The 13,158-nt window shown below is 47.6% G+C and overlaps 4 protein-coding genes across 6 annotated transcripts in view; 1 reads left to right on the forward strand and 3 right to left on the reverse strand.

Moving 5' to 3' along the window:
* Nucleotides 1-338: 338 nt before the first annotated feature.
* LOC118510081 (BRCA2-interacting transcriptional repressor EMSY) lies at nt 339-5,659 on the reverse strand. Its single transcript, XM_036051489.1, has 5 exons — nt 5,273-5,659; nt 5,027-5,201; nt 4,631-4,910; nt 2,064-4,545; nt 339-1,991 (listed from the first exon to the last, which is right to left on the reverse strand). The coding sequence occupies exons 1-5, from the start codon at nt 5,331-5,333 to the stop codon at nt 1,672-1,674; spliced, it is 3,318 nt and encodes a 1,105-aa protein (XP_035907382.1). The 5' UTR covers nt 5,334-5,659; the 3' UTR covers nt 339-1,671.
* Nucleotides 5,660-5,799: 140 nt separating this feature from the next.
* Nucleotides 5,800-8,208, reverse strand: LOC118510082 (uncharacterized protein KIAA2013 homolog). Its single transcript, XM_036051490.1, has 2 exons — nt 7,861-8,208; nt 5,800-7,787 (listed from the first exon to the last, which is right to left on the reverse strand). Exons 1-2 carry the CDS (start codon nt 8,030-8,032, stop codon nt 6,082-6,084), a joined length of 1,878 nt encoding a protein of 625 aa, XP_035907383.1. The 5' UTR covers nt 8,033-8,208; the 3' UTR covers nt 5,800-6,081.
* A 730-nt stretch (nt 8,209-8,938) lies between these two features.
* On the forward strand, nt 8,939-11,603 carry LOC118509228 (cytochrome b561 domain-containing protein 2-like). Of its 2 annotated transcripts, none has more exons than XM_036049537.1 (3): nt 8,939-9,321; nt 9,381-10,870; nt 10,948-11,603. In XM_036049537.1, exons 2-3 carry the CDS (start codon nt 10,658-10,660, stop codon nt 11,455-11,457), a joined length of 723 nt encoding a protein of 240 aa, XP_035905430.1. In that variant the 5' UTR covers nt 8,939-9,321; nt 9,381-10,657; the 3' UTR covers nt 11,458-11,603. The 2 variants fall into 2 exon arrangements, with proteins under 2 accessions (XP_035905430.1, XP_035905429.1); XM_036049536.1 differs by having other exon boundaries at nt 8,943-9,321; nt 9,403-10,870; nt 10,948-11,572.
* Nucleotides 11,604-11,811: 208 nt separating this feature from the next.
* The window catches only part of LOC118512435 (thrombospondin type-1 domain-containing protein 4), an 86,492-nt gene continuing 85,145 nt past the window's right edge, over nt 11,812-13,158 (reverse strand). For both annotated transcript variants that reach the window (XM_036056896.1, XM_036056897.1), the window contains exon 12: nt 11,812-13,156. In XM_036056896.1, coding sequence (XP_035912789.1) covers nt 12,743-13,156 — 414 coding nt within the window. In that variant the 3' untranslated portion in view covers nt 11,812-12,742. The remainder of the gene's footprint in view (nt 13,157-13,158) is intronic.

Raw genomic sequence — 13,158 nt, forward strand, 5'->3', positions numbered from 1 at the left:
AATGTACCTAAACTATTCTGCAAACAGATAGCATTTTTTCACGGCTTTACTCCTGAACCCGCACACTATAAACGGAGCAGCTGTTATGATGATGTTTCACTTTCAGCACACGTGACAGCACTATGGCAAAGTGTGCCAATCTTACGGTCAAATTTCTCATATTTAAAGCACACTTCGCTAGCGACATGAATGATTTGCACGGACAAATTTGAAAGCGGGACGTAATTTATGGATGTGCAGCAACCATCAGCTAGGCAACGCTGGGGAACGCTGAGCTCACAGCCAAGCACGCTTGTGCATCGCGATGCATCTTTATTTGGCGCGATTTTGATCATAAATCAGTTTTGTTTCAATTGTTTAATTTTATTTCCATCGTGTAGTCAACTCTAGTCAGCATTAATATCCACCAGTTTACATTAGGATTACAATTTGTTGCCCATTCGTGATCGCCCCCTTTACAACAATCGTTCCTATCGTTCAAAAATGTACAAAAAAAAAAAAATCCTTTTTTCCATTTCAACATTTTCTCAACACGATAGCTTAAAACATAATGATACAAACTTTATAACTGAACAGATCGTTTACATTGCCCTTTCATTGCTCGCACGATTTCACGCTTCATGAATCAGAAGAACTTAATATGCTTAACTAGCTGAATTTAATATGCAAAACTGTCTCATCATCTTTCAGTGCAACATACGGAACCGCAAGTTCGGAACCGATAACAGCTTCGATGGGTGGAAGAATAAAAAAAAAAGGATGAACTTTTACATCACGACGCTTATAGCTATGCTTACTGCTTAAATGTCGACCTCAGGTTAAGACTTCTTCTACCCCGCTTCTTACCCCAGTAAGTAAGGTAAAGTTAATATATATGCATCTGACGAACGCGTTACGTTATGCGGGGGGCTACCCCGTTCATGGGATAGTAATATCTTACAAGTAGGTTTAAAAATCGAAACGCCGCTCCGCTTGATAACCATGTAATTCGATTAACTAGTGACGCAGAGTGCCGCATCATACACTTCATGTGAATTCTACACTTGAAATGACGTAAAAATCAGTTAAACCCTATCTATATACAGTGTACAAAAATAAACGACGCTTAAAGTCCACCGAATGTGCTGCACAAATGTGATTCCTCTTCCCCTGACGCGCCTTACGAGTATGAGTTAATGTAGAGCAGAAATGATAAATGTATGTAAATGACATAACTGTTTTGAGGTATTTATGAAGCCATACTAGCATTAATTAATGTAAGTTGTGCTATGCAACAGTTCACAAAAGAGCCGGTCGATTTAACATAATCCATTCAACCAAATCTACCGTATGCTTTCGCGGGACGGTAGCATTTTCTAAGAACCTATATCCACAATCCCAATCGTACAACAAAAATCAAACAATTTCATTGTTTTTTATGCCATAAAAATTTCATACAAAAAAAAGTTTATCAAAATAAATGGCTCCAAAATAAATAGGCAAAGCAACGTACGCAGTAAGACCACTGAACTTCGTCATTTTAAATCGTTGCTTCCTTTGTACACTGCACTGTGTATTGAGCCCGTATATCGAGTTGATAACTTCCAACCGTCCCAAAAAACTACTTGTACTTGTGTATTACTTGCCCGGGTACGTATTGTTGCTTTTAGTTTCGTTTGCGTGAGCTTACACCTAGCTTAATCTGACCGTTGGATGTTGCTGTTTGACCGCTTCCGGCACAGCGGAGGGCATACCTTCCGCGAGCATTTGCTTGTAAGAGTAGGGTCGCGCGTGATATTTACCGTCCGAGTCCATCTCCAACAGATCGCACACGATGCCGTCCGACACGGTCAACGTTTGCAAGTTGCCATTTTCGACGGTTGCAGCAAACCCTTCCGAGCTGTGATCATAATTGGTGACCGATTCTTCATGCACCACCTCACCGTTCGCTTCCATGAATTGCTGCGCGGCAGTACTGCTTTCCAGCTCGGCAACTAGTTCGCCCGTCGTACCTTGAACACGGAAACGGAACGATCAGCTGTCAACAAACTTTCTTTTCCTTTTTTTAATGGCCGCTTACTCACCATATCCAACGCTGATAAATTCCATCGGACCATCCTCTACCTCTTCCTCTACGAACTGCTCATCTTCGGGCACTTCCTCGATCAAATGATCGTAGTTTGCCGGTTCCTCCTCAATGATGATTGCTTCCGTTTCCATTTCGACCTCCACCGGTTCGTCGCCGAAATCATCTTCCTCCACTCCGTCACATTCCTCTGTCTGGCTCTCTTCGTCATCGAGATCATCCTCCGCATCGGCAGAATCCGTCACGGATGAATCATCGCCCCGTTCCATCGACACCATGTCGTACTCGCTCTGCGACGATGTGTCCATCGGTCCTTCTGATAGCTGGTTGTCGACGACGGTGCTGGGCACTGCTTTGCCACCGTCAGTATCATCATTCCTGTGGTCGATGCATTGGTTTTCGTCACTCGTCACTATGCTATCTTCTGCTTTGTGCACTATCGTTGAATTGCTGATTGCTGCAGGATCTGCTTGAGCATTGGAATTAGTGGAGCTAACAGTCGTGGAGCTCAGCGCGTCTTTAACCGATGATGTGTGTTCGTTTGGAGTTTGCGTACAATTTGCACGATCCAGTTCATTCTCCCAATCCGTCTCATGAGAACCCACACGAACGGTGGAACCTGCAGCAGCAGCACCACCACTAGGAGAAGTAGTATCTGAGCTAACTTTCATCTTCTTAGCTCCTATCGTTACGCAGCCTGCATTGGTGGATGGGAGCGTGGTCGAATGCAACGTGCCCTTAAAAGGAACCAGCTGACTGGTGGAAATTTTTATCTTCCTCCCGGGTACCGCATCACAGGCAATGGTAACGGAAGATGCACGCTTTTGAGCATACGGTACCGAAGATCGCTCGTCGGCGGATGTCTCGCCAAGTTCTTTATGCGCCGTCACAGAGACGGGGCTACTTGCGTTCTCTTCATTAACACGCAGCTTGGGAGACGGTACCGCGTTTTGCCGATAGATGTTCATGTCGAACGTCGCCGTCGTCGTCACACTGTACGGATTGGGAACAGTTTGAACAATTACCTTCGGTGGACTCGTAACTGCCGGTGGCACGATCGTCGATGAGTCTACAATGCTTTTCGGGATAGTGATCTTCTGGCCCAGATTCAGCACGCCCGCCACGGCCGACGATTTCGGCAGGATAATGACATTGCTTTTCGGTGCTATCGGAGTCAGTGGAGCGTTTGGCGTGGCACCGGTAACGGGTACCAGTTGCATTTTGTGCACAGACAGCTTGGTTCCGCTTTTTACCGCCGTAAACCCAGCCAGGTTCGGTTGCACCGGAACAGGAACATTGTTCGTGACCGGCGATTGTATGGCATGATTCGAAGTCACGATCGGCTTGGCAAGAGAGCTTTTTTCAACCCTTGGATCCGCGTTTTCTGACGCCACTGGAACGGGAATACTGGGACGTGTAGGATTGCTGACGGTTGGCTCTGTCCACGATACGTTTCGCTTACCATCGGTCGCGACTCCTGACCGGTCCGTTACAGTTTCAACCGTCGTCGTTGGTTTCACATTCTTCGAGGATTTCGTGTTGTTGTCGCGAACCTTCGAGCTTACCCAATTGTTAGAATTGTCCATCAGCGGTGGATGGAGTGGAGTGGGCAGGCCCAAACTGGCCAACGTAGCTGCCGCGGTTGAAGTAGGTATTAGAATATTTTTGCTGGGCGATTTCTTTTGATAGTGCAGCAGGGGATGTGGCAGGGACTTGCCGTGGGAATAGAAACCGATGCCTTTCATGGGAATGTTCACATTCCCCTTCGTTCCCAGGCTGCTGGTTGGGTTCAACTTGGACAAATTGTACTGTATGTCCTTTTTGGACGATGGCAGGATTCCTTGCTGATGATTGTACATTGGGGATGGCGCTGTACCTCCTCCGGAAGCGCCAAAGTTAGCCGGCGTTGAGAATTGTTGCGATTTTACCATTTGTCCCATCGGCGCACCCTGGTTGGTTGCTTGATTTTGCGATGGTAAATTAGCCATTAGGTGCTGTTGTAACTGTAACGGTTCCGGCGTTGGGCCACCGTTCGCTGTGCCATCCTTTGCATCGAAAGGTACCGCGTACGAATGAATCAGGTGTGGACTGTGCAGGTTGTTCGCTCTCGAAGATTGCTTCCCATTCTTAGACAATGTTGCTTGTTTGAACAGTTTGGCAGGCGGGTAGGACGCTTTCGATTTCCAAGTTCGCTTAGCAGCCTGTGGCTTTTTTCTAGGCGACCGATCTGCCGTCGGCTTATTTGATTTGGGCTGCAAACGGTCCGCACATTCCGAGCGATTATTCGTGTTTAATAGTATATCGCACAAAGATGACTGATCCGGTACAGGCTCAGAAGGGCCAGCGGTTGTTTTATCGCCATTCGGCAACGTCACATCACTGTCTGGTACAGGGTCTAAGGTAGGTTTTTCTTCCGTTCTAGATGCGTCGGTTCGTTTCTCCTCGTGATTGATATAGCTCTTGGTCATTATATCCTGTAGCTGGGGGGGGGGGGGTTTGGAAAAATAAGGGAAAATGCGGAAATAAGCAATGATAAATGCAGCGCTAGCGGATGCCACAACTTACCGGATCCGAAGTAACAACAGCAGCATCCCGTACAAACCCATTCTCGAACAATGTCGATTCTTTCCTAACCAGCTCGAACTTAAACATCTCATCGGCATTCTTGAGTCGATCGCACCCAGTATCGGCTGGATGTGGTAGTTTAGCATTCGCTAGAGTCAATTGTTCAAACACCGTATTGGCAATATACGTCAAAGCCGTGTGAGGTACCGTTCGGGGCAGGATAGGAAAGGTACGATGCCCTTCGCGTCGCCAGTCTTGACCACTGTTAGGACCAGCGATGCTGCTCCCGTCGGGAGGGATAAGAGTGAGAAAGAAAAATAAACAAACCATTCCCTGCAAAATGGTGCACCGTTCGGAGGCAGTATGATGCTGCGTTGTATGTTGCGATTGACTTACATTTCAGCAACCGTAGTGAGTCGCTCATCGTTTGCAACGCGTCTCGCTTCTGCCCTATGCCGATCGTTCGAAATGTGTAGCATTCGGCGTAGCTCCTCCAGAAGGCGTTGCTTTTCCTTGCTTAAGCTGCCCTGGGCCCGAAACGTACTTATCAAGGTGCCGTATGATTCGAGCTCTGAGTGGAGGAAACAAGCCAAATTAATAGCCATGCTTGTGGGCAACAATTTTGGCGCCCTCACGCCTTACCTAGCCGTCGCAGCACACCCCGACACTCCTCCCGGGTCATGTCCAGTTTCATTGGCCACATTTTCGTTCACATTTAACGCCGTGCGCGTCCCCTTTGCACCTTGGTAAATCGAAACACACTTCCAAAGCCCCGTGCGTTTGGCTTGGACCGCGTATAACCCAAAATCAAAACACTTCACTTCCTTTCCCGTGCGTTGCGACCGATGCTACTTTTTACAGCATTATTCGCGTAAGAAATGCGGCGGACTGTATTAGGTTGTTATTAAAAGCTATTTTGCTTTGCTTCCGGATTCGCGCCGATGCGGATAATCCAGGTGCGATTTGCCGTTCCGTGTGATATTCTAACCGAATTGGCATAATATGTCCTGGATCCCATTTATGTTTATAAACGTCAAAAGTTTTATTTTTATGCGAAGCTGGCAGCACTGGCAACCATTGTTGCCAAACATTTGGCTTGACGTTTCGGAACGCAGTGTTGCCAGTTGTGCCATGTGTGTGGGTTTTTAAAATAAAATTTTGCATTTTCATAAATTTTGCGATTTATTTTTAAATTCGCGAATTTTATTTGCTCTACGTGCATTACAAAGCGCGTAAAACGTCTCACTGGTTTGTATATCTATATATTATTGCGATTCGTATTGCAAATTGTTCGAAATTATCCGCTAAATCAATATGCTCGTTCATCGCACAGCTTAAACACGCACACACACGATAACATAAATATTATTAATTTTGAAGATAGTTTCACGGTTGAACTGGGAATCGTATCGGCGATAAACTAAATATTTACAACAACAAAAGTCTTCCTCTTAAGGCTTGCTGTACCGGTACCTCATCTTGTCCGGAGGTTCGCAATACTCCTTCACTATAAGCTTGCAGAGAAACACGTGAAACACGATGATGATCACACATATCGAAACCCAGAACAGCGTCGGCAATCCACCCAGATGGTGTCCGTGTCGATGGAGAGCAATCACGTGATGCTCGTGGGCCGGTGCCTCCACAACCTCCTTCACATGGATCGCATGCCGGAGATCTTCCATGTGCTTTTTATCCGACGTTATGTACAGTATGGACGTGACTGGTTCGGTAAGCTTCACGGGGAAAACGGCTCGGGACTGGCGCAACTGCACCGGATCGTCCAAGCACCCGGCATCACAGGCGTAGTAATTGCGATCTGATCGATCCAGCGCTACGTGCAGCACCGCCTTGTTGTCGTCACGCACGGTAATGGAAATGTTCAGATGCGTCATGTTACCGTAGTTCAGGCGTCGAAAATCATAATCGCGGTGTAAATACTTCGGATGAATATTTAGCTCCAGGTGCTGATTGCTGAACCGGAACCCGCCAAAGCTGAGCACCATCGCCTGCACAATGCCACTCGCGCCAGCTTTGATAAGGTTGTGGCATCCCTGCTTCTCCAGCGTCAACATCCAGGAGCCCACGACAGCATTCAGTTCCTCGAACGTGGTCATCGGACGCCACAAATTCTCTGCCTGCAGCGTATGGTAACTATCGTAGCATCCTTCCGCGTACGTGAGCGAACGGGCAATTTCGTCCTTTCGGGCCGTAGTCACTGACTGTTCAAACTCGTACGCCCTGGCTTGCGATATGACAGCGTACATCGTGGCATTGATGTTGTTACCGTTCAAAGTGTTCTCTGCCTTGGAGGTACTGATGTGAAATCCCGTCTCCCACAAATTGTTCCAAACGAGAATATGATCCCGTTTGAAGTTGTGATACGCGTTATGCTCTCCGTGTTCCGCGGCCAGCAATGCTCGGTTCATCGCTTCAATTGCTTGCTTTTCGGTGGATTCTTTCTGCGCCGCGTATTTGTCACGTGTTACCGGTTCCGAATAGTTGACCGTGAGCAACAGTTCCAGCTTCGTGGTGCCCCTTTTCTTGAGCGTAATTACACGGGGCAATTTGCGGGCCACAATCGATACCACACGCACCTTGCTGTCTTCTGCATTTCCTGCCGTCGGCGGCATATCTATCATGCCTGTAACGACCTGATACTCCAAGATGGCGGAACCATGTTGCAGCTTCACATTTTTCACGATAGCAGATGGCCAATCGGAAATACGGGGTATTATCAGCTCGATATCCGTCAGCTGATTCTTGGTGTTTGTTAGCTGAATTTCTTGCACCAATACGGACGGCATTGTGCGATGGGCATAGTACTGATAAGATACGTGATAACCATCGGGAAAACACTGAAACCGGTGAACGATCCCCGTAAGGTACTCGACGACGGTCGCCTCTCGGGCCGGTTGGCCCGAGCTGGCCACACTCACAATCGGATGAAAGTGGATGGGTTGCAACAGTGCTCGGCCATGGAAAATGTTCAGATGAGCGTCGGTGTGAATTTCCAGCCCGAACCAACCGTTGCCAACGTACGGGATTGCGTCATGTTCGTGGGGAAAAGCCGGCTGATGCCGGATGTTCACGTTGTACTCGAGGTTCTGCAGATAGAACGGTGTCAATCGATCGTCCATGCAACGCATCGGTTGATCTAAGGCAATGGAAACAGGAGACGTTCGGTTGTGAAATGCACTGCGAGCGAAATAATAGCCAGCGCCGCTTACCTCTCATCGGTTCCGTGTGGCCAAACAACCATCGCAGAAACGATGGGCCTATGTACAGCAGGAAGACAGCGACCACAAAGAGCAACAGAAACAGTTTACGGTAGGTAAGGTTCACATCGAACGTTCGTTTCAGACGCCGGGTCAAGTCACTGGTATCGAATTTGTAGCTCATGTTTGTGGCAGCATCGGAAGGGCGTATATTTTAGCTCGGTGCGGCCGCTGCTGATATCCTACACTTCCGCAATGATTTACCTGGAGGAAAATATTGTGACAACGTCAACGACGCTGTGTTTATGTTTGTCTGCTGGTGACAGTTGCTGAGTGCAGTCGCGCCTGCATTGCAAGTGTGGCCAGCAGCTGGTATAAATTTGAAACGACGGTTAAAACTGTGCATCTCAGCAGGTGGGGTTTGGGAACCGTACCACATTGAAAACGCTGACGAGAATAAGTCTATCCTCAGTCCGGGGTCGATATTTTTTAAATCGTTTCTTAAAAGAGGCTTTAAGTCTCAGAGAACCTTATTCTCTTCTTCGGGGGCCCCTGTCGAGCACGGGAACGTTTACCCGTTCCTGGCCTACTGCCGGTGATTTCTCACACATTTGCTATTACAATAAGTGAAACAATACCTCAACAGTCCATGGTGTTTGGACCAAGGAAAAAGTAGATTAAGAACAATTTTATCTTTAGAACCTTATTTCAACTTCTTTTTTAACTTTACATAGGCGACCTACATTGTGAGGCGAATGAGAGATTAATAACACTTCTTCCTTGGCACTAATAACCTCAAGAGGTCTCAGCCTGCCATTTCTGGCTTTCTGTGACTTGACTTGTGACCCGTAGTGAAGTAGTCAGCCTTATGTACGGGGAGGCGGTCTGGATGGGATTTGAACCCCGGCCCTGTCGTGTTAAGACCGGCGCCGTTGTCGCCTCGGACACCGGACCACCCCAACCGGACCGTAATAACACAGAATATTGATAAACTAACCAACCAAACATCGATCCATGCCAAGGTGAAACGATCTGGATGGGATCATTAGAGGCTGCCCCCCCTTTAAACGCTCTTCAACACATTTCCTTGTTGAGATTTAAAAAAATATAACTAAAGATAAGTATAGTTGGCTGCAAAGGGTTAACCGTGTGCTATGCGTACACAAAACGCCCTCGTTTGAGCGTAAAGGGGAATCCCAAAATTTGCCTAGCAGCGGTCAAACAGTTTTCGTTCCGTCGGTTGTGCTCGATCATCTCACACTCGGTTGATATATTATGAAGAGTTTACTAATAGAAGAAGACGCTTCAAATGAGCGATCGGGATCACGTTTAAGGAGTATCGGCACGAAGGTGTTGCTGAACGTCATTTACCCGGCATGTGTTATCGTCCCAACCGTTTCGATCGTTAGCGCCTGCGCGAGCAATGGAATGGACAGTCTTTACACCTGGCATGTACTGCTAACAGGGATAGGGGTAAGATCTCGCTGAAAGGTTGCCTACAAAGTGCGTTAGCTAATGGATATCGGCATCAGTTTCATCTGCTCATGCCCGTAGGAATATCGATACTATGTGGGCAGCAAACTATTTTCCGGCCTTCTGCGTGCACCACTCCTCGACGAACCCTACACTGGATGCTGCAGTCCGTCGCAGGTGCATGCGTCTTGGCAGGGACAGTGCTTCAGTACATCAATCGAGAAATGAAACACAAACACCATGTCGTCTCGGTGCATTCGGCCGTGGGACTGGCATCGGTAGTGTTGGTCGGTGTTGGGCTAGTTAGCGGTTCGGTCGCACTGTACGGACGGGAGCTCCGCAGCTGTCTTAGCCCACTGTGGCTGTACCGATGGCATCGTGCCGTAGGAGTAGTAGCTTTTTCGACCGGATTGGTTTCTTTAACAATCGCATACGATAAGCACATTTTTGCGGATATCTTTAGCGCCGAGATGCGAATTTTCGCCAAAATTGTAACAGCAATTACCGGTCTGATAAGTTTATTCGGAACGTTACGAAAAACGCACACCTATTTGAGCGATTCCTGCAACACGCGATGATACGTTATCGCACCGCTCCCAAATTCCTTGATCCTTTCCGGAATCGATTTGAGAATCGATCGCGTTTACGAGATTGTAAGGGGCGTCAATTAAAACCTCCCCAGAGGCGTGCTACTAGAATGCTCGTGTCAACATGACCTAAGCCACTGAAATCGGCCTGTCTACTGTTTTATTGCCGGTGTCTGTACATTCGAATCCAAGAGATAAACTTACAACCCTCCAACCGAACAACCGAGGTGCACATTCCGATTGGTTCCGATTTAGCACCGGTTAGACCCACTGCCATGACGTGAGGGCGTATCGGTTTCAACCGAAGCTGTCTAGTCGCGCACGTAGCATCTCGCACACGTTCTACTGATAACAATCGAACACAGACTTGCTGCCGCTCGCGAATGCGCATTCGTAGGGCTCACAATGCTATAAACATTTGGTTGTGTCCGCACTAGTGTTGATGCTTCGGTCATAAAACAAACCGCTGCTGGGTTGCCTGCCTTCCAACGGTATCGATCTATTGTCATGGTACAAAAGCAAGCTGCATCGACCTCGTACCTCGTTCATATGTTACACGGTGTGCGCGCAATAGGGACTGGACTATGTGAAGCCTTCCGTTTAATTATGTGTCCGTGTGTATTCTGTTGATCTCTTACCGGATCGATCGTATGAATGTGTGTGTGTGTCAAACATTTGAATAGTAAGCAAGTGCTCCTCCGATTACAAGTTGTTAAATATTTTGTGGTGCACGGACAAACGCGAGCAATATGAAATCCGCACACACAAGCGATCAGAACTCGACGGTTACGATGGACCGGAAGAGCGTTACGGAAAACGAGTGGTTTTTCATGCTGGACGGCATTTTCAACACGATCAATCACACTATGATCGGAGTGGTCTGCATCTACACCAGCTGGTTGTGTTGGATAAATGGATTCGAAAATTTGTACACGTGGCACGTGTTCCTCACACTGATCGGGGTAAGGTGTTGGACAGACGGGTTGCCTTTTCAATTTTCCTCCCCTCCCCCTAATTTTACTTATTTCCAAAAAAATAGTATCATCTACTGATGGCCGAAGGAATAGTGTTGCTGTACAGTGGCAACGGTTGGACGCAGAAGCTGACGCACTCGCACAAACGCACCGTGCATTGGTTGATCGAAGTCGTCGGTTGCACTTGCTGTGTGGTGGGCATAGCGCTGGAAATCTACTTCCGGCAATCTACCAACCGGCGACACTTTTCGTCCACGCACAGTATCGTGGGGCTTATTTCGCTCGTGTTCCTTGCCCTCACGCTGGTGAACGGATTGATGGCGCTGTTTGCGGCCGACCTTCGGAAACGCATACGTCCGATCTACTCAAAGCTGAGCCACTATCTTACCGGGACGGTGTGCTACGTGCTGGGCATGGTGGCAATCGTGCTGGCGTACGAGAAGAAAATCTATCACCAGAATACGATCACCAAGGGCATAACGATGATGACCGTTTTCACGATAGCGGTTACCGTGCTCAGCATGGTTGGAGTGGTGAAAACGATGTACAATCAGTTTAAAACTCTAGCAAAGTAGCTGGAATATAGTCACGCGAATACACTCGTCTACAGGAAAGGTTTCCAAGATATTAGCAGCGACTGGAATTCATGTTCAATCTCCAGCTTAACGAATGGTAAAATGAATAAAGTATATCGTTAATAGAGTAAATGGCAGTCAAAAAAAACCATCATTTATGAGTTATGAGAATCGGACGTCGGGGCACGTGAAGGCATGATACGACACGATAGTCCAGTATGGCTAGTCAAACCGACACGAAAAGCAGACACGTGCTGTTAACGTACCCATGTAACCGGCATGCGACACTCGACGTTCTTTCTTTCTGGCGTGTCTCTCGAAGGCTTGCAAAGAAGCGCCCCAGCAACTTCAAACTCCAATGTTATCAAACGTTTATTGGAAAAAGAGGGAGATCTAATGTTATAGTTACAGTGAGTGAAAATTCATTTACCTTTGCTGGGGTTCTTTCTGTCGCATCTTGTTCTGGCGAATGTTCACCAGTTTGTCGCCGGTTGTTTTTTTTTTATTAGTCGCAAATTGTCACTAACAATAATGATTCGCTTTGTTGATGTGTAACGATGTGAAGGTGTAAGTATTTCTCTCTGATAAATATTTAACCAATTACTACCGCCTCAGGTTTGGCTACCGGTCGCAACTAAACCAGCCACTCCAAACTCTGCCCCTTTTCCTTTCCATCCGTTCCTTCCTTGGGAAAACTGCACGAAATCTAAACGTAACGACACTGCTTTGTTGCAAATAAGTATTAAGTGTTCCGTAACGATGGCGGAGAAAGAAAAAATGGTTGCCGATTAGTTAGTGTTCAAACCCTCAGTACGAGCTGTTGTCTGCTGTGTGTGATTAATGGAAACATCATGCTCGATCGTTCGCCGTCCGGGCGTTGTGCATTAGTGCACGTATGCACACTCGCTGCCTGCACTCGAAACGCTCTTCATTCAGTTGATGGCTAGTATGAAGGGCGATAGGTTTATTGCTGTTTGCTGATCGGCGCCTAGTTTACGTTCTTGGCTACTGCTAAAAACCCAAAAGCTACTGAAAATGGGAGTTGATCAACGCACATATGACACACAGTTCTCCTGCCCTGCTCAAAAATACTGTTGAATGGTTGCTCTCTTTGCTCGCCGCAGGTAATTTAGGATGGATTCAACGCAAATGTTGCCTTCCCTTGGCTTTTGTGCTTTTTAAATTAATAATGGACGCAGGATAATACGCTCAACCCTTCAGCCTGCGCAGCCTCGTGTAGTGTTGTGTTAATGGGGTGCAAACCAAAAGTACTCGGTTCCGCGCTTTAGTACAGCTCGTTCTGTCGCGTTCGGCACATCTGACAGCACGCCTGGCTGTAGTACGCGTAGTTGCACAGTTTGGCCTTTAACACTATCGTACAGTTGGGGAAATCGTCGCGACAGTTCTCGTCGTTCGGCATCATATCCGATCGTGCTTCGTAGTATGGATCCACCGATGAAGTGGAGGACGCGGTCGTGGAGTAGGAGGGTAAGGATGCGGCCGTTGTCGTCCTGGTCGTGGCAGACGTGACGGATGAAGCGGTCGATAGTGGGCAAGCCTCCTCATTACACACCCGGTACGATAGGGGCCGATCGACGTACCGGCAGCCACCCGATTCCTGGAGCATTTTGTCGCGCAAGTTGAACTCTAAACACTTGACCACACGGCGCTGATTGCCTCCGCCACAGGGCTTGGTACACT

This window comes from Anopheles stephensi, chromosome 3 (assembly GCF_013141755.1).
Source record: "Anopheles stephensi strain Indian chromosome 3, UCI_ANSTEP_V1.0, whole genome shotgun sequence".
Classification (NCBI taxonomy): Eukaryota; Metazoa; Arthropoda; class Insecta; order Diptera; family Culicidae; genus Anopheles; species Anopheles stephensi.